The 18,427-nt window shown below is 44.3% G+C and overlaps 1 protein-coding gene across 3 annotated transcripts in view; it reads right to left on the reverse strand.

Annotated features, from left to right (window-relative positions):
- Positions 1–404: 404 nt before the first annotated feature.
- LAP3 (leucine aminopeptidase 3) overlaps positions 405–18,427 on the reverse strand; it is a 98,851-nt gene continuing 80,828 nt past the window's right edge. For 2 of the 3 annotated variants that reach the window (XM_034442756.3, XM_087874866.1), the window contains exons 9-13: positions 7,141–7,229; positions 6,281–6,383; positions 5,413–5,492; positions 3,412–3,521; positions 405–922 (exon numbers count right to left, since the gene is read on the reverse strand). In XM_034442756.3, the coding sequence (XP_034298647.3) occupies positions 727–922; positions 3,412–3,521; positions 5,413–5,492; positions 6,281–6,383; positions 7,141–7,229 (578 nt within the window). In that variant the 3' untranslated portion in view covers positions 405–726. Of the gene's footprint in view, positions 923–3,411; positions 3,522–5,412; positions 5,493–6,280; positions 6,384–7,140; positions 7,230–7,374; positions 7,447–18,427 lie in introns of all 3 variants that reach the window. The other variant, XM_087874865.1, reaches the window with a different exon arrangement.

The following is an 18,427-nucleotide window of genomic DNA, read 5'->3' on the forward strand; positions in this document are numbered from 1 at the left end:
CCCCCTTGGAGTCTGACAACCAATCAGGATACTCTTTCGGGGGCCCACGAAATGCAAAGCCAGAAAGAGCATAAAAACCCTTGGACTCGCTGTATTCCGCCCTTTTCTGTTCAGGAACTCAAGCCATGTGATCCTGTCCACCATTAAACCATCTTTCCAAGCAGTCTCCATGTTTCCAGTGTCTTTTTCCCCACTTGGAGCAGAACCTAGAAGGAGATTTCTTCCAACACTTATATAGCATCCTCTATAAAATTCAAATTTCACCAGCTGGCATGCAGAAATGGGAGCCTTATTCATGCTGGCATAAGGCTTCGCCTCTTTTTAATATTCTGCCCAACCATCTATGAAACAAATCCTTTTGGAAGGCATATTCTGCAAAAGACAAAAACCTCAACAGCCAGAAGTGTCAGATGATATATTTATTATATGTAATAGCTGTGTATCTATTATTCAATCCATATTATAACTCCTGTTGGTTTAGACTGATCACTCTTTGAATACCAAATATAGGACAGGCTTCTGAAATGAAGATTATAACAAGTGAATGTGATTTAGTAGAATTCTATGGAATGAATTTATAGTCTATCACTTGGATCATTTCAAAGTAGCCTCCCAAAATTAAAGTAAAAGATGGATGGCCCTTTCGAATTTTATCTGTACACTGGCTGATTCCAAGTTCAAATTAACCATTTTTAAAGCCAGTGGTGATCCTCACAAAGCTGCTTTCTAGAAGCTTTGCTTGTCTAGGGCCAGTCGAGTAATAAACTCAACCAGGGTACGTGTTGGCCTTCCCGCCATGCCTTTTCGCAGATATGGAACCTCATCTTTATTTTCCATTACACCAGCAATATCTAAATGAGCCCAGTGAGGAGCAGTCACAAATTCTTTCAGGAATGCAGCAGCTGTGCATGCACCACCAGACCTGATGGGAGAAAGATAAAGTTTAGTCACTTTGTTAAAGAATGAAATAAGATTGGTTTGGCATGATCTGTTTTTAACAAACCTGTGCTGGCTATTATAACTTTTTTTGTTTCTATATGTTCACAGATCTAGTTTTTAAATTTATTTTTCCCCAGTATCTTCCCAGGTATTAGTGTTAGGCTGATAGGTCTGTAGTTTTGTTTTTCTTCTTTTTTTTGAAGGTGGGAACCACATCAGTTCTTTTCCAAAACTCTGGTAGTTTCCCAGTGCTCCAAGATTTTTTTAAGATATACAATGGTTCTGAGATAACATCTGTCAGCTCCTTCAGAACTCTGGGATGTAATCTCTCAGGTCCTGGTGATTTATATTCATCAAGGTCAGATAGGCATTCTCTTACAGTTTGTATCCTTCTATCAGTACATTCCAGTCATCTGTTTCATCCCACCAAGTTTCATTAATGGCAACTATATCATATCTGCCTTCATGTACTAATATTTCAAGTTCATCCTGTTTGTTCCCTAAACTTTGAACATCAGTGTGTAAGCATTTCAATCCTTTAGTGGTCTTGGGTATGTTTCTTATATCTCCTACTCTGTAGCTGGGATTTCCATCCTTTCCATCACACTCTACTTCATTATGTTTTTCTTTTTTCTTTTTTTTTCTCTTACTTCCTTCTGCCCTTTGATTATCTAGTGGCTTTTCCTTAGAATTAGGTTCTATAGGTCATGAAAATTGCCCCCCCTTCCCCCTCAATTTTAGTTTAAAGCCCTTTGGATAAGATGAGCCAGTCATTTTCTGAATATATTGTTTCCAGTTCTTATGAGGTCCAGTCCATCCCTTGCAATTAGCCCTTGATCTAGGTTAGGGGTCTGCAACCTTAAACACTCAAAGAGCCATTTGGACCCATTTCCCACAGAAAAGAAAACACCGGGAGCCACAAAACCTGGGTAGGTATGGCCAACTCAATGTCACTCACTTCCACCAGTCACATGAACCCCCCCCCCCAGCCATGGCTACCCAGCCAGTCATTAGGGCAGAGAACCAGTTGTTAAAAAACACCGGAACCACAAAATCCTTTTGACATCTCTCTCTCCCCTCCCTCTCTCTCTCCCCCTTTCCCCCCTCTCTCTGTATCTCTTTATGTCTCTCTCTCTCCGCCTCTCTCTGTATCTCCCTGTCTCTGCCCTGGCCGCTTCTCTATCCCACACTGTCGCCCTTACCTTCTCAGGCCACGCAAGGAGTGACTGGGGGGGGAGGGTGGGGGGGCAGCCAGTGGTGGGATCACCTGACAGGGAGCCATAGCAGAAGGCCCAAAGAGCCGCATGCGGCTCTGGAGCCACAGGTTGCTGACCCTGATCTAGGTAATGCAGACCATGCTCTAAGAAGCCAAAGTTCTGTTGACACCAGATTTTTAAGCCAGTTTCTAAAATCTTTTGCTCCCTCATTGGATGTTGGCCTTTTGTTGGAAGTATAGAGGAAAACACCACTTGTGCTCCTAATTCTTTAACTTTCTTCCCTAGCTGTTTGTAATCTCTTGTTATTTTTTTCAGATTCATTGTTGTGTCATTGGTCCCCACAAGTAGGAGAAGAAAGGGGTAATAATCCGTGGGTTGATTACTTTAGTAAGGTACTCAGTTACATCTTTGCTCCAAGGAGACCATATACCTCCCTAGATTGAGTGCTTGGTCTGCAGACTATAGTTTCTATTCCCCTAAGAATTGAATCTCCTATTATCAATATTAACCTTTTTCCCCCCTAGGGAAGTCTGCAATACATTTCTTCCTGTTGAAGGAATGCTGGGTTGTGCCTCTTTTTTTAGAAACTATTGATGAATGTTCTTTTGAGAGTGTCTGTATATTTTCTTCCAGGGGGAGGCTATGAAAGCGAAAACATGATTTGATACTACACCAAACCTTGATTCACATAACCAGAAATCAGACTCTAAGCTATGATTTCAACTTGATACAAACAAAAGCCAAAAGAAATGTGCAGTGTTTAATCTGGTACAAGCACTGTCTCTCTACTTGTCTTTGGCACATTTTCCTGGACTCATGTGGAGTCACACTTACTTAGAAAAATAACACTTACAGAAGGAGTAGCATAGTTGCATTATTATTTCTTTATAATTTTGTTCTTCAACAAAATTCTCCATTGGTTGAATTCAGAAAAACAACAATCCATTTCTGCATCACAACAAAAAGCTGAAGCAAATTAGTGAAGAATTTTCTCTGAGCAAACGAGTGTCTGTTGTCCTCAGCAAAGTGGAAGGTCCAATTATGCTTCCTCTGCCTAGTCATACCCTCATGAACTTGGCCATAGCTTGTTGTTCTATTGGATCTTTGCCCAAATAAACAAGATCTGAGATCTGAAATATTTTCAGGTAGGTCCCTCCTTTAACTCCTATTTGCCCAAGTTCTCTGTAGGCACTGGAAAAAGTAATATGAACATAAAGCATAGCAGCAGCATTTCATTTCAGCTTAGCAATGTTACCTATATTTTCCAATGTTATTGATATCTGCTAGGTGGCAGTCTGTCATTTGCTTTGTGTAATGTTCGAAGAGAGGCATTCTCCAAACTCGATCCCCCGTCAGAATGCTAGCCTGTCAGTGTAGAGAAAAGAATCTATTCAGATATCAAATTTCCATACATTTCTCTACCGTCTTTAGTTTGCTTATAATGGTTGAGCCCAATAGCTAGACTTAAGCTGAAGTAGAGACTATGAAATACAGATATTAAGTTCTAAGTTTCACTCTTCTACCAAAATCCCTTTTTTAAAAAAAAATATATATTGCTTCAGAATAATAAAACAGAACTGATCTCAGGAATTGGCATGGAAAGGTGGGACTGACACTTTCAATTTTCTTCCTAATGACTTTCACAACCAACCTGCCTTTTTCATAGCAATCCCAGATTCGGGCAATATTAAACTATCTGCATCAAGATCCCTACAAGCTCAGGCCTGACAGTGTATCTATGAAGTTATTATTTATTAAATTTATAAATGAAGTTGAGGATTTTGTGCATCATTTTATAGTTGCTTAAACTGAACACTTTTACCCTTCCAATGCTCATTTCTTCTCTTTGAGACATTATCTTGATATTCTTTAATCTTTGCTTTATCCAACTAAATCATTTGTTCTCATTGCAAACTAAGCCACTTCTCATGCCTGCTTTCAGATCATGTCCGACATCCATGCCTGATCAAAGGGTATGACTCTTGAAACTTTCACTTGGCTAAAGAACTTGGTTGCCTATTTCATCTGCCACCTACAGAAAATATGTATCCTGGCTACATAGGTGCTGTATTGACAAGATCAGTCTGACAGTATTTTAGAAATTTATAACATAAATTGTTGAAATAATTAGGAACATCAAAAATACTGTTTTCCATTTTCACAGTTAACAATTAATAAATCCAAACTTAGTTCTCTTCTGTTTTCTGTCTGATAAATATTAGAGGCAGGATCAAATATATTCAGTTGCATTGCTGTGTTGTTTGTTTGTCTCCAGGTGGCTTACTTTAGGTAGCAGAATAGACAGAAGCCTCTAGGAATGTTGAAAACAAGGTGAGAAGATTATCACTAGTTCACAAAAGTATTATCAATTCCAAAGCCAAGGTTTTGTGTTTACAGTAGTGGCCAAAATTGTGGAAACCTTTTGGGAAAAGTGTATTTTCTAAAACTAGCTAATAACACCACCTTTTTTTGGAGTAGTACCATAAAATTATATATCAATGGAAAGATACTTTAGTCAAGAATGTAATGCAATAACTTTTATGAAGGATTTGCTATTAGAATAGCAGTTACAGTATAAAGAACAAAAGTGAAACAGAAAAAACGAGATATACAAAAGTTATCACCATAGAAAAAATGAGATATACAAAAATTATCACGTCAGTTAATATTTAGTTGGGTAACCTTTAGCATGAATTATGGCCTTACAATGTCTTCCCATGGAGTGAACCAAGTCTTTTAGTTCTGCAGCTGTTATAATGTGAAACCAAGATTGAATGATTGCTTCTATTAACTGGGTTTTATTGCTGGGTTGCTTCTGACTAACAAGTTTCTTTAGTCAGCTCCATAGATTTTCAATTGGGTTAAAGTCTGTGTTATTTCCAGGGCATTCCAGCAGTGGAATATGATTATCTTGAAACTCAAAACAGTGGTGTTATTAGCCATCAAACCTCAAAAGTACACTTTTCCCAAAAGGTTTCCACAATTTTGGCCACTACTGTAGCTTTCGTAGCCAATAGTCATGACTTGGATTCTCAATAAAAAGGGTTGAATCTTTTCTTAAAAACCCTCTAATTCAGGGGTGTCAAACTGGTGGCCTGCAGGCCAGATGTGTCACACACAGGCCATGCCTACCCTGGCTCTCCAAAGGTAAAAAAGTCATGATACGTCACGATACATCACATGATGAGATCAAGTTTGATACCCATGCTCTAAATCAAAACGTATCTTGAAATCAATTATTAGTAGCATCACTTACCTCATACAGGTGATGCCACAGCTTCTGTGAATTTGTAAAAACTCCAGTAGCTGCTGATCCTAATGCTACATCCATGGCACCTATAAAGTTTATAAAATACAGATTATCCAGCCATTTTTCCATGTCAACTAGCAAATTGCTCATCAGCTAACAATTTATATTCACATTACTAAAAATATCTTTGTTCTTTTATTTGCAAGGTTATAATATATAGAAAATGTTTAAAATTCAATACATTTGTTCTATGTTCTAAGAAAGTGGATCATTTTCCTGCACACCAGCATTACTATCAGATGCACAAGAGATATTGTTATGCAGTTCCACCCCACTTGTTGGAAGTGTCCTATGAAAAGTTTGTTTGATCCATCCAACTCTTTTTTAGTGTTTATTGCCAAGCAAAGATAATTTTATTCAGATGGTTTTCCATTTACTTTTGATGTTTCAACCTTTTTATTATCTGCAATATCGGCACCTGTTTTTGTTTTGCTTTGCTTTTAATTGCTTCAATTACTCACAATGAACTGCTTAAGTGCACAACCTTGATGAAAAGCTGAATCTTTATTTAAAATAATCCTCTCCCAGTAATCAGAATAGTGCTATGGTCAACATTATTTTAAACATCAAAGCTTATACTTTTGTATCTGAATATGTAACCTATTCTTCGGGGGGGAGTGGGGGCTCTAAGTAGTAAAAAAGAAAAAAATCCATTATGCTTTAAGACAATACAAATCCTCTCCATGCAATTTGGAGGGTCTGCAAGACATCACATTATTAAAATATTCTGCATAGGAAGGGGCACTTTTCATAGTATTCCTAATATTTTGGGAATATGGAATATAGAAGCTTCAGACAAATAAAAAAGGGCTACCTGTTAATGTTGCAGCATCTAAAATTGCCCTTGGATTAAAACGGTGTGCATAGTGAAGAGCATCAGCCAACACCAATCTTCCCTCTGCATCTGTATTGTCAATCTTTTATGAAGCAATCAGAAAATCAGCAAGAGAAAATTACATAACAGCATGGGTTAAAAAGCTTGCCTATATCATCAATAGCTAATTTTTTTTTGGGGGGGGGGGGCAATACTACAGTTTAAAACTGTAAAATTTAATGTATTATAACTCTAAACCCGAAGTAAATAAAATTACTATTATCAAATAATGGATACAATAGAATCAAACAAAGCTCAAAAGAATATAATATTTGTGAAAATATTTTATTTGCCACTAAGACATGCCTTTCCACCATTTCCTCTCTGTAGCAGCTACCTCCTGCACCACATTTTGTAGGGTAATCAGGAGGAATCCCCTATCTAGACTGGCAAATATGAAAGACTGCAATTCTTTTATTAGTGCAATGGTATTGCAATCCTGAAAGACTAATGATTAATATAAATAGTCTAAACCAATGTTTTTCAATCTAGGCAGCTTTAAGATATGTGGATACAACTCCCAGAATTTCCCAGCCAGCACAGGACCACATTAGGAGTATGTAATTGTTCTGTTAAATATGAGATTGCTAACATTCCCTCAACTCTGATGACCTTCAACGAGGATTAGAAATGTTAGCAAGGTTGGCCTCTAGGCCTTTCCATGGGGCTTTTGCGAGCAACTGTTGATTCAAAGTTTATTTGTTTAGCTAGAAATTATGTTACTAGATGAAACTTCAGGTCCAACCCAACCTCATGTTATTTTATTAAAACCTGTGCTGAGCAAGCATTTTAAAACATACCTGAATCGTTTTTCCATTCATGGCTGTCACAACATCTCCGGGTTTATTTGCTGTCCCACTGGGCAAGTTTTCACAAAGGGGGGCCAGACCTTAGATATAAAGAATTCCAACTGAATTTATGCATAGAATAACATTATTGGGTATTCTCAAAACTTGAATCAAAAATTCCTCAGCAGTGGTATTGTTTAATTGGTATTTAGTTACCTGATACCAAGACACAATTCCTTTGCTCACCTCTCTCGGCTAGTCCACCCAACTGCACTGGAAACAAGCCACCACCAGAACGAAATAAAGTGGTTGCAATTTCTTTAATCAGGTTCGGCACAGCAAACACAGGCAGGAGAAAGGCACAAGCCGGAAACAAGGTTTAAAGTTAGAGCTACATGCAATTGCAGTGTAGCGCCTTTTATATACGCAGCAATAAATCAATTGGCAATCAAACAGTTAACATCACCCCTCCTTCCCCTAGCTGGCCTGTAGGAGGAGCGCAATAAACCAATTTGCAATCAAACAGTTAACATCACCCCCTCCTTCCCCTAGCTGGCCTGTAGGAGGAACGCAATAAATCAATTTGCAATCAAACAGTCAACATCATCCCTCCTTCCCCTAGCTGGCCTGTAAGAGGAGCGTGCCTCTGTTACATCACAAGGCAGCGTCATCTGCATACTCCACGCCCCCCCGATCTCCAATGAAAGCGTTTGCTTCGTTTTGTGCGCGAGTGGTAAAGACTTCTCAAACAGCTGATGACACGCCCCTGGAGAGTCCAGCAGCTCGCCCCCTCCTCATCGTCCTCCCCATTGATGGCGAGACCCAACCGAGGCTCGACAGGCGGCTCCTCTCTACCAGGAGTCCACCTGCAGGAAACAAAATAAAGATGTTAGTATAGCAACCGTTCTACCCACTGGGACTTGGTTTATTTGGATATTTACGATGATACCGACGGAGCAACTGGTCGGCATGAATGTCTGGAGCTGCCACCCAAGACGCTTGTGCAAGTGGATAACCCTTCCACCGTACTAAGTACTGTAACCTGCCTCTACGTAGATGTGAATCCAACACTTTATCTATCTCATATTGATCTGAATGACTCGGTCCCGGGGAAACAGTCTGATGTGCGGGTCTTTCCTCCTTGACAGGTTTAAGGAGGCTGCTCTGAAAAACAGGATGTATTTTTCCTAACAGTGAAGGTAGTTTAAGCATGACAGTGACAGGGTTGATCACACGTGTTATAGGAAAAGGACCTATGTATTTGGGACCTAGTTTCCTACTAGATAATCGTAATTTCAAGTATTTGGTTGATAGATACACGTGATCCCCTACAGAAAACGGTTTTGGGTCGGCTCTTTTTTTGTCGACATAAAGTTTGTATTCATTTGCTGCTTTTTGAAGCGCCGTTTTTACCGCTGGCCACGTTTGTCGGATCTTGTCGGCCCAACCGGAATGCGTAGATACACCTGTAGCTGGAGGTTCTACTTCAGGTATGGCAGGGAATTCTCTTCCATAGATGATTTGGAAAGGAGAAAATCCCGTGCTAGGGTGGCTGATGTTATTGTACGCGACTTCAGCGAACGGGAGTAAGGTGGACCAATCAGTTTGCTGATACGAAACGTAGCAACGTAGATATCGTTCCACAGCGGCATTAGCCCGTTCGGCTGCTCCATTTGTACTGGGATGGAAGGCTGAACTTAATCCTTGAGTAGACCCTATCCTATGAATGAAAGACCTCCAAAACTTGGCGGTGAACTGGACACCCTGATCTGATATAATATGCTTCGGGACCCCGTGAAGGCGGTAGATATGTTGTATAAACATGTCTGTTAATCGTCGGGCAGATGGTAAACTCCGACAGGGTATAAAATGCGCCTGCTTTGAAAATAAGTCTACTACTGTCCAAATAACGGTATGTCCATTGCTGGGCGGAAGGTCCACTATAAAATCCATCACCACCTCCTCCCATGGACGACTAGGATCAGCCACCGATTGTAATCGACCGAGTGGTTTCCCTGACCATGGTTTTGCTGCCGCGCATGTTGGGCACGTTTTTACGTAACGTTCAATTTCACCACGCATTCGTGGCCACCAAAATTGACTTCTAATCAGGTGAAGTGTTTTAAGGAAACCATAGTGACCTGCTGGTTTGGCATCATGGCACCGGCGTAAGACTGTAGCCTGAAGCGGTTCTGGAATGTATAAACGATCCCCATTCCACCCTAATCCATCTCGTAGGACTATTGACGTTTGGTTTTGATTTAATCACGTATCCTGGCTGATAGCTATCCGAAGATTCATTAAGAAGGACTCTTCTTTCCGTAACACTGCTGCAACCGCATGCCCACTCTCAATGGGTGGTATAAGAGATTCCACTACTTCCTCGCGCTTACTGTTATATTGTGACACATGAGAAAGTGCATCGGCGAGGAAGTTCTTTCCTGCTGGCACATATTTGAGCCTGAAATTGAATCTTCAGAAATATTGTGCCCAGCGTAGTTGCTTTGGAGACAGACGTCTAGGCGTTTGTAATGCCTCTAAATTTTTATGGTCTGTCCATACTTCAAATGGGATAGTAGCCCCTTCCAGGATGTGACGCCACGTAAGTAGAGCCCAATGGACAGCGAAGGCCTCCTTTTCCCAGATCGCCCACCCTCACTCTGTAGTGTTTAATTTGCGTGATGTATAAGCACAAGGGCGTATCCTATCCTGTTCATCTTTTTGCAGCAACACAGCTCCCACAGCAACATCACTAGCATCGGCTTGAACGATGAATTCACGAGACAGATCAGGGTGTTTAAGTACCGGTTCTCTGGTGAAAAGATATTTCAACTGTTCAAACGCACTTTGACATTGAGCTGTCCATTGCAATAACTGGTTTGGTCTTGGTTTTATCACAGTGGATTTAGTGCGTAACAGGTCTCTTAACGGTAGTGCTATAGCAGCAAATGCGGGGACGAATTGGCGATAGAAATTCGCGAAACCAAGGAAACTTTGGAGTTGTTTCCTGGTTTTCGGCGCTTGCCACTCAACTATAGCTTGGACTTTACGTGGATCCATTTCTATCCCGTCGCTTGAGATCCTATACCCGAGGTAATCTATTTTTGATTTATGGAACTCACATTTCGAGAGTTTTATAAACAGTTTAGCAGCTAACAACTTCTCTAAGACCTGACGGACTAACACGACGTGTTCTTCCAAGGTGCGCGTATATATTAGAATGTCATCTAAATGAACAAGAACTCCTCTATACAAATGTTCATGCAAAACTTCGTTGATAAGCTGCATGAACACCGCTGGAGCGCCTTGAAGTCCAAACGGCATAACTCTATATTGGTAGCTACCAAGAGGGCAGTTGAAAGTGGTCTTCCATTCATCGCCCTGTTTGATATGTACTCGGTAGTACGCTTCCCTTAAATCGAGTTTTGTAAAGACCCGTCCTGTAGATAGCGCAGCTAACAAATCCTTCATAAGCGGAAGGGGGTATAAATGTTCTATACACACTCTGTTCAAACCTCAGAAGTCAACACATAACCGAACCCCGCCGTCCTTCTTCTCCCTGAAGAAAACTGGGGCGGCCATCCTAGATCTACTAGGGACGATGAAACCTCTAGCTAAATTTTTGTCGATATATTGTCGTAACTCGGTTAATTCTTGTTGGGTCATGGAATACATTCGAGGTTTCGGTAACTTAGCCCCAGGCACTAACTTGATAGCTCAATCCGTAGTCCAATGGGGGGGGGGTAGTACTTTGCATTCCTCTTCACTAAATACGGCTGAAAGGTCTTGGTAAACAATAGGAAAGTCCGGTGTATGCGGCACCTCTGTGGAGGCACAGCTATTGTCCTGTCCCTCACTCGACTGTCCCACTGAAGAAGCAGGGGATGGGACAGCAGGTCCCAAAGGGATTCTAAGCTTACAATAACCCCCCTCCCACCAGATGTGAGGCTGCCATTTATCTAACCATGAGACCCAGAATAACTGGTTCTATCATTTTTTCAACCACAATAAACTGGATGGACTCTTGATGTTCACCTATCGCCAACAACAAATGTTCGGTTACGTGGTTAGCAGGCGCCCCCCCCCCAATAACAACCCGTCCATCTGTTCGAACTTCACAGGAACTTTTAGCTTTTTTATCTGTAAGCCCAGAGTATCCACCACACTTCTCCGCACCAGACAACAGGTACATCCAGTGTCTATTAAAGCACCATACTGAAAACCCGTTGTGCTTCGGGGATTCCTCAGCACCACAGGTATGACAAAAGGGAACACAGTTTTGCTCACCATAGGGTCCTCTGGCTCGTCGTCATCACTGTTGCCCGATACCACCGGGAATTTCTCCACCACAGTGGTTGGTGTAATATCACGAGCCTGATGGTCTACGATGGACTTTGGTCCTTGAAGTGCTTGTGTACGGTCTTGTGGCTGCCATGGTCGACCTCTGGTCGCTACCCCCATAGCCGGCTTTTGGGTCTGTACTCGTAACGGAGGTACAGGGCATTCAGCCGCTCTGTGTCCTACCTGATTGCAGCGAAAACAACGAAACGCCGGTCGCTGAGACCTTTCAGGTGGGACGACGCTGGGCAGAGGTATTTGAACCCGCATTGTTGGCGGCTTTTCTGAGGCCCTTTCCGTGGGAACCCATCTCTGTCCCACATTAACTTCCGACCGAGGCCTAAACTCCCGGAGGGTAATGTCCAGTTCAATAGCGGCTTTAAACCAAACAGCTAGGCGTGGAGCCAGGCCTCGGTACGCACAGGCTTGACATAACTCATGGTCCAACCCCATCCAAAATTGCTGGACTAGCATCCGTTCGGGCCAGTCCCTTAAACGACTAGCAATTTTCCGGAAATCACGTACATAGTCTTTTGCAGGAACACCCCGCTGTTTGAGGGCCACAAGATCTCCTTCCATGATTTGTACACTGGAGTCATCCTCAAAAGCCGACCGGAGAGCTTCTAAGAACCTACCCACGTCCACCAGTTCTCTAGCATGGTTGCGATGTAATCCCGCCACCCAATCTGCTGCATCGCCAGTTAACACAGCCGTAATGGCTACCACCATGGCCCATTGTGATGGATACCAGCGACCATACTGGTCTAGATGACTGACCACCTAGCTTAAGAATAACGCCACACGGTCTGGGCTCCTGTCAAAGGTGGCTTGCAGTGCAGGAGGGCCCCAGATTGGAGGTGGTGCCCACATCCCAGGAACCGGGATCCATGCTGGGGGTGGTACAGGCGGTCTATTCTCCCCATCTCTCCTTAGGTCTCCAACGGGCCTCCGTTCCCCCACAGGACGTTGTGCCCTCCTTCCAGCTCCTACCTCTCTTCTGTTCGGTGGTTGTTCGGAACCCCTGGTGCTATCCTCCCTCTTAGGCAGGTGGTAGTCCCGGTCTTAGATCTGGCCCTTTCTTTTTCCTGTTTCCTGTTCCCTTCGGAGTTTGGGGCTAGCAATGCGAAACCGAACTTCTGACCTGGAAAGGCCCTCATCCTGCCAAGACATGCCCTATAACAGCTCCGCCCCAGTGGCCCAGGGTTGCCAAGACGGGGCGTCCCAGAAACTTCCTTCTCCAAACCGGTCTCTTATGGCATCCATAGCATTGGGTTCCGGACCTGTAGTATCATAGCCCCAGTCCGCCTCCTCGTTGTCTGTCCTTGTTGTCTCCCGCCAACCTCTAAATGACGGACCCAATGGGGGGGGGTAGGTGGCCATTGGGACTCGGTATGAGTAGAACTTGGCCACCAGCCCCCACCGGAAACCTGTCCTGAAGGGTCTAGCCCTTGACTCTGCGCACCAGCTGTCTCCACACAGTCCTCCTCACGTAGCTGGCGCAACTTGGGTCTGACCACCGGTTGGTGAGGGGTTACGGTTTGTAGCTTCTCCTCTTCCACAACCACCTCCTCCACGTCAGCCTCTCGAGTGGCCTCCAACTCCGAATCACCTAGCGCCGTCCCTTCTGCCATCTCTGACAGCCTTTCTCACTGGACCACAACTAGGGAACATAGGCAGTTGAAATTGGTGGGTGGTGGAGTGCTAACTTTCTCTCGGCTAGTCCACCCAACTGCACTGGAAACAAGCCACCACCAGAACGGAATAAAGTGGTTGCAATTTCTTTAATCAGGTTCGGCACAGCAAACACAGGCAGGAGAAAGGCACACCCGGAAACAAGGTTTAAAGTTAGCGCTACACGCAATCGCAGTGTAGCGCCTTTTATATATGCAGCAATAAATCAATTGGCAATCAAACAGTTAACATCACCCCTCCTTCCCCTAGCTGGCCTGTAGGAGGAGCGCAATAAACCAATTTCCAATCAAAAAGTTAACATCACCCCTTCCTTCCCCTAGCTGGCCTGTAGGAGGAGCGCAATAAATCAATTTGCAATCAAACAGTCAACATCATCCCTCCTTCCCCTAGCTGGCCTGTAGGAGGAGCATGCCTCTGTTACATCACAAGGCAGCATCATCTGCATACTCCACGCCCCCCCGATCTCCGATGAAAGCGTTTGCTTCATTTTGTGCGCGAGTGGTAAAGACTTCTCAAACAGCTGATGACACGCCCCTGGAGAGTCCAGCAGCTCGCCCCCTCCTCATCATCCTCCCCATTGATGGTGAGACCCAACCGAGGCTCGACACCCACTCAATAAGCAAATTTGTACAAATGCCAGATGAGAGGGTTTATTCCTTACAAAATAGATATCCTTGAAAATTTCTCTCCATCCTGTGTCCTGTTTGGTGTTTGTCAATGTTTCGAAGGAAAAGGGTAAACCCTCACCCAATTTTTTTTTCCTAGAGGAATTAAACCAACTAAAGATTGGGTCAGAGATTGTAAAAAGTTTGAGGGTCCACTGATCCATATGATATGGTCTTGTGAATGTCTGATAGACTTCTAGAATAGTATTTCAATGTACATAAACATTAAGATATTAAAGTGATACTAAATTATATTGTCAGATATGCCTGGCTCAGCTTGGGGAGCCTCATAGGCATCCTGCCATCAAAAGAAAAAAAGGAGAGGGGCGGAAGGATGAGAGGGAGAAAGATGAAAGGGCAATAAAGTTTTGTGTGTACATGATAGGAAATGGGGGAGGGGAGCGGATGACAGGTGACAAGGACCAAAGCAGCCAGATCCTGTTTGTACCAGCATCCCACGGCCAGGTACCCTGAGAAATATGAGGATTACTCCCAAACATCTCAAGAGTACTCAAAACATCATGGCGAGCTCTGGTTGGCTGGAAACAGAGTGTTCGGGGAGGGGGAGGAGGGCAAACCTACACCTTATTTTGCATCCAGCGAGCATGGTGATTTCAGAGCTGGCTTGAATTTACTGCAACCAACACTCTTAGTAAAAGAACACTTTGGTTTAATGGAGTCAAAGGCTTTTCTTTCCTAAGGGATCGGATTGGGGCAGGTCTGACATTAAGCCAGCTCTGCAGTTGTGGTCAACCCAGAGAGGAAACACCCTCTATCATGGGGACCATGCGAACAATGTCAGCTCACGGAAGTGACCAGGAAGAGATCGAAGCCTCGGGGGAAACATCCTCGAAACCCCCTCCTGGAGAGCTAGATCTATCTGGATGGCTGGGAGAGGATGACCTACAAAGACCCCAATGGTCCCTCAGGGTTGAGAAAAAGGAAGAATGGGAAGAGAAACCCATGGGAGTGACATTCACCTGTGGGGGCTGAGGCAGCCGTCCGCGAGAGACCTGAGTGGAGCTGGAGGAAGAATCGAGCACAGATGAGCCAGAGCAAGAGGACTGAATGCTGGAGGAAGCCATAACGTTCCTGAGGGGGGGCTTTTGGTAATCTCAAAGCTCAAGAAGCCCTAGCCTGGGTGGCATATCCCACTGACCAGCCAACTCCAGCCATGACAAGTGAGAGGGCAAGTATCTCTGCCACTGCAAGGGCAGCAGCAGTGAGCTCCTTGGCAACCGCAACCATCCCAGTGCCTAGCCCCACAGCCTAGCCTGAACTGGCTGCAGGAGCAGTGCCAGCAAGGTGAAGAGGATGCAAGACACCAGCCCTGAAAGTAAAGTTCAATGGAGACTCCAAGCATTTGGGGTTCTTCCTAGCACAAATTTGGACATACATGCAAGAATATGGTCTAGAAATAGCTACCGAAGAGGCTAAGGTATGATGTGTGATCATGGCATTAGAGGGGGCCACAGCTGAATGGATGGTCAAACTCCACAACAATGATGCCCTGGAGCTGAGAAACGTTGACTGCTTCATAGCTGTACTTTGGAAGTGCTTGAAAGGTCCTTTAGCTGATTGCAAAGCCAGAGATTGCAACCATCAGCCAAGGGCACAGGGGGATGGCTGGGTGCATCCAGGAGTTTCGGGACCTGGCCTGCCAACTGACTGACTGGCCAGAAGACATCTTAATCAGATGTGATGCATTCTACAACACCTGCATTTCCAGAAGTGCCCCACCCAACCTCCATGGCTGGTATGTCCTAGCAGAGGAAGTGGAAATCCACCTGGATTGATCTAGATACCGGCCAAGCCATGGATGGTGAAGATTCCCCCACCCTTTGAAAAGAAAGAACACATGCGCGTGAGTAGCCCTTGCCGCTGATCCATTAGCTGTTTCTGGTGTGGGAAGGAGGGGCACCGAGCTGCTGACTGCTGATCTGCATGCCCAGCCCAGAAGGCAACTCAGGATCCTGCTCAAAAACCAATGAAACCACAACAGTGAGCCCATGAAACTGTCCTGAAGAGAGTGGAAGTCGTAGAGTCCTCCAAAGAGGGTGAGAGAACTCTGACTGACCCAGTGGGCAGCCCGGTTGAGTCAAACTACGATGATGATCCCTTGGTAAATTGCCTGGTCAACCCAATGACCATCTCGATAGAACTGGTGGTTCAATCCTCGGAGCGAAAAGGGAGCCTAGTAGCCTTACTGGACTTGGGGTGCACCAGATGCCTGATCAACCCTGCCCTGGTCAAGAAACTGGATGTGAGACTCAAACAGCTTAAAGTGCCCATAGTTTTTTGCCAGCTGGATGGCTCAGTAGCAGAGGGGCAGCAACATTTGTTACCGAACCAATAGAGATGAGGATAGGCGCGCGCACAGAGACCATGAGCTTCATCGTAGCCCCTGGAATGGAAAGGAACCTTGTCTTGGCTCCAGAAATGGAAACCCTGTGTGAACTGGAGGAGGGGGCTGCTAAAAATCTGGCTTGCCAGCTATGAAGGGGGAGGGGAAAGGGGCATCAAAAACCTACTTTGAAGCTGCAGCAGGCAAAACTAAAAAGGGAGATTGGAGTAGCCACCAAAAATTAATCCCCTGGTGACTCTTGGATCCCCAAGGAGTATTGGGACTTACTGGATGTCTTCAGTGAATAGGGGTCAGACCCCACCAGCCAACTGACTGTGCCATAGAAATCCTACTGGGGGCCAAACTACCCAAACCTAAACTATATTACATGATCCCTAGGGAATTGGAGGAATTGCAGGCTTTTATAGACAAAAACCTGGATTCATCCAACCCACCAAACCGAGGGTGGCTGCTCCGGTACTATTTAGGGAGAAGAAGGATGGGCCCCTTTGTTTATGTGTTGACTATAATGGACTTAATGTTGTGTGTGTAAAACATTTACTCACTCCCCTTATGAAGGACATGCTGGCCCATTTGGCCAAAGGAAAGGTCTTGGATTTGCAGGAGGCATACTACCGAGTCAGGATCAAAGCAGAGGATGAATGGAAATCAGCTTTCAATTGCCCCCTAGGATGCTTCCAGTTCCAGGTTCTCCCTTTTGGACTACAAGAGGCCCCTGCTGTGTTATGCAGCTAATAAATGAAGTGCTACATGAACACCTGTATAAGGGAATGTTAGTTTACCTGAATGACATTTTAATGTATATTAAGACCATGGCAGAACACATAAAACTAGTTAGAGCTGTACTCAAGAAGCTTTGAGCAGCCAAACTATATGCCAAACTGTCCAAATGTGAATTCCACCAGGGTAAAATCAACTATCTGGGCTACCACATCCCCCACAAGGAGATAGAGATAACCCCAAAAAGGTACGGGCAATTCTAGAATGGGCTCATCCCCACACCCAAAAGCAACTACGAAGTTTCCTGGGATTTATGAACTTTTACCGCCAGTTCATCCCCTCATTTGCCTAGATAGCCCTCCCCATCACCAACTTGATAAAGACAAAAAGAGAAGGGAAACCCAAATCCATCCAGCTGCTTAAATGAACTATGGAATGCCAGGCTGCATTTGAAAAGCTTAAGAGCTTGTTTGCAGCAGAACCGGTGCTAAAACACCCAGACCCCAACATCCCCTTAGTCATTCAGGCTGATGCCAGTGATGTCGCAGTGGGCACAGTGCTTTTACAGGAAAATGAGCAAGGGGTCCTGCAGCCCTATGCCTATGTTTTTAAAAAGCTAAATGAGATGGAGCAGAGGTGGTGAGCCTGGGAGAAGGAAGCCTATATGGTGCACTGGGTGCTCCTAACTTGGAGGCATATTCTAGAACAGTGGTTCTCAACCTTCCTAATGCCGCGACCCATTAATACAGTTCCTCATGTTGTGGTGACCCCCAACCAGGGGTGGATTCTAAATTTTTTTACTATCAGTTCTGTGGGCGTGGCTTATTTTGTGGGCATGGCTTGGAGGTCATGTGACTGGGTGGGCATGGCTAGTTGGTCATGTGACCGGGTGGCCATGGCTATGTGTATAGGAACTACTCAGAGGGCTGAAAAAAGTCATTTCTGACAGATCCTCGCACTTTTGACTGGTCCTCACACTTATGACCATCTTCACATTTATGCCCGTGCAGCATTCTTAACAACCATGTCACTCATTTCACAACTGCTTCTCTTCACCATGGTGATAAGATAGGGCAAAAAACGTAAAATGTGAGGACAGTCGTAAATTCGAGGACTGGTCAAAAGTGCGAGGACCAATCAAAAATAACTTTTTCAGACCTCTGAGTAGTCCATGTGCACAAAAGGACTACCCAGAGGGCTGAAAAAAAGTGATTTCTGACAGGTCCTCGCACTTTTGACCGGTCTTCGCACTTATGACTAGTCATCATGCCCATTGTAGCATTCTTAACAACCGTGTCACTCATTTCACAACTGCTTCTCTTCACCATGGTGACAAGATAGGGCAAAAACGTAAAATGTGAGGACAGTCGTAAGTTTGAGGACTGGTCAAAAGTGCGAGGACCAGTCAAAAATAACTTTTTCAGCCCTCTGAGTAGTCCATATGCATAAAAGGATATAGCAATAGAGAGGGATGAAGGAAGGGAAGGGAAATTAGAGTAGGAGTGAGGGTAAGAGAGGG

Source organism: Pantherophis guttatus, chromosome 8, assembly GCF_059756535.1.
Source record: "Pantherophis guttatus breed Tessera chromosome 8, ASM5975653v1, whole genome shotgun sequence".
Lineage (NCBI taxonomy): Eukaryota > Metazoa > Chordata > Lepidosauria > Squamata > Colubridae > Pantherophis > Pantherophis guttatus.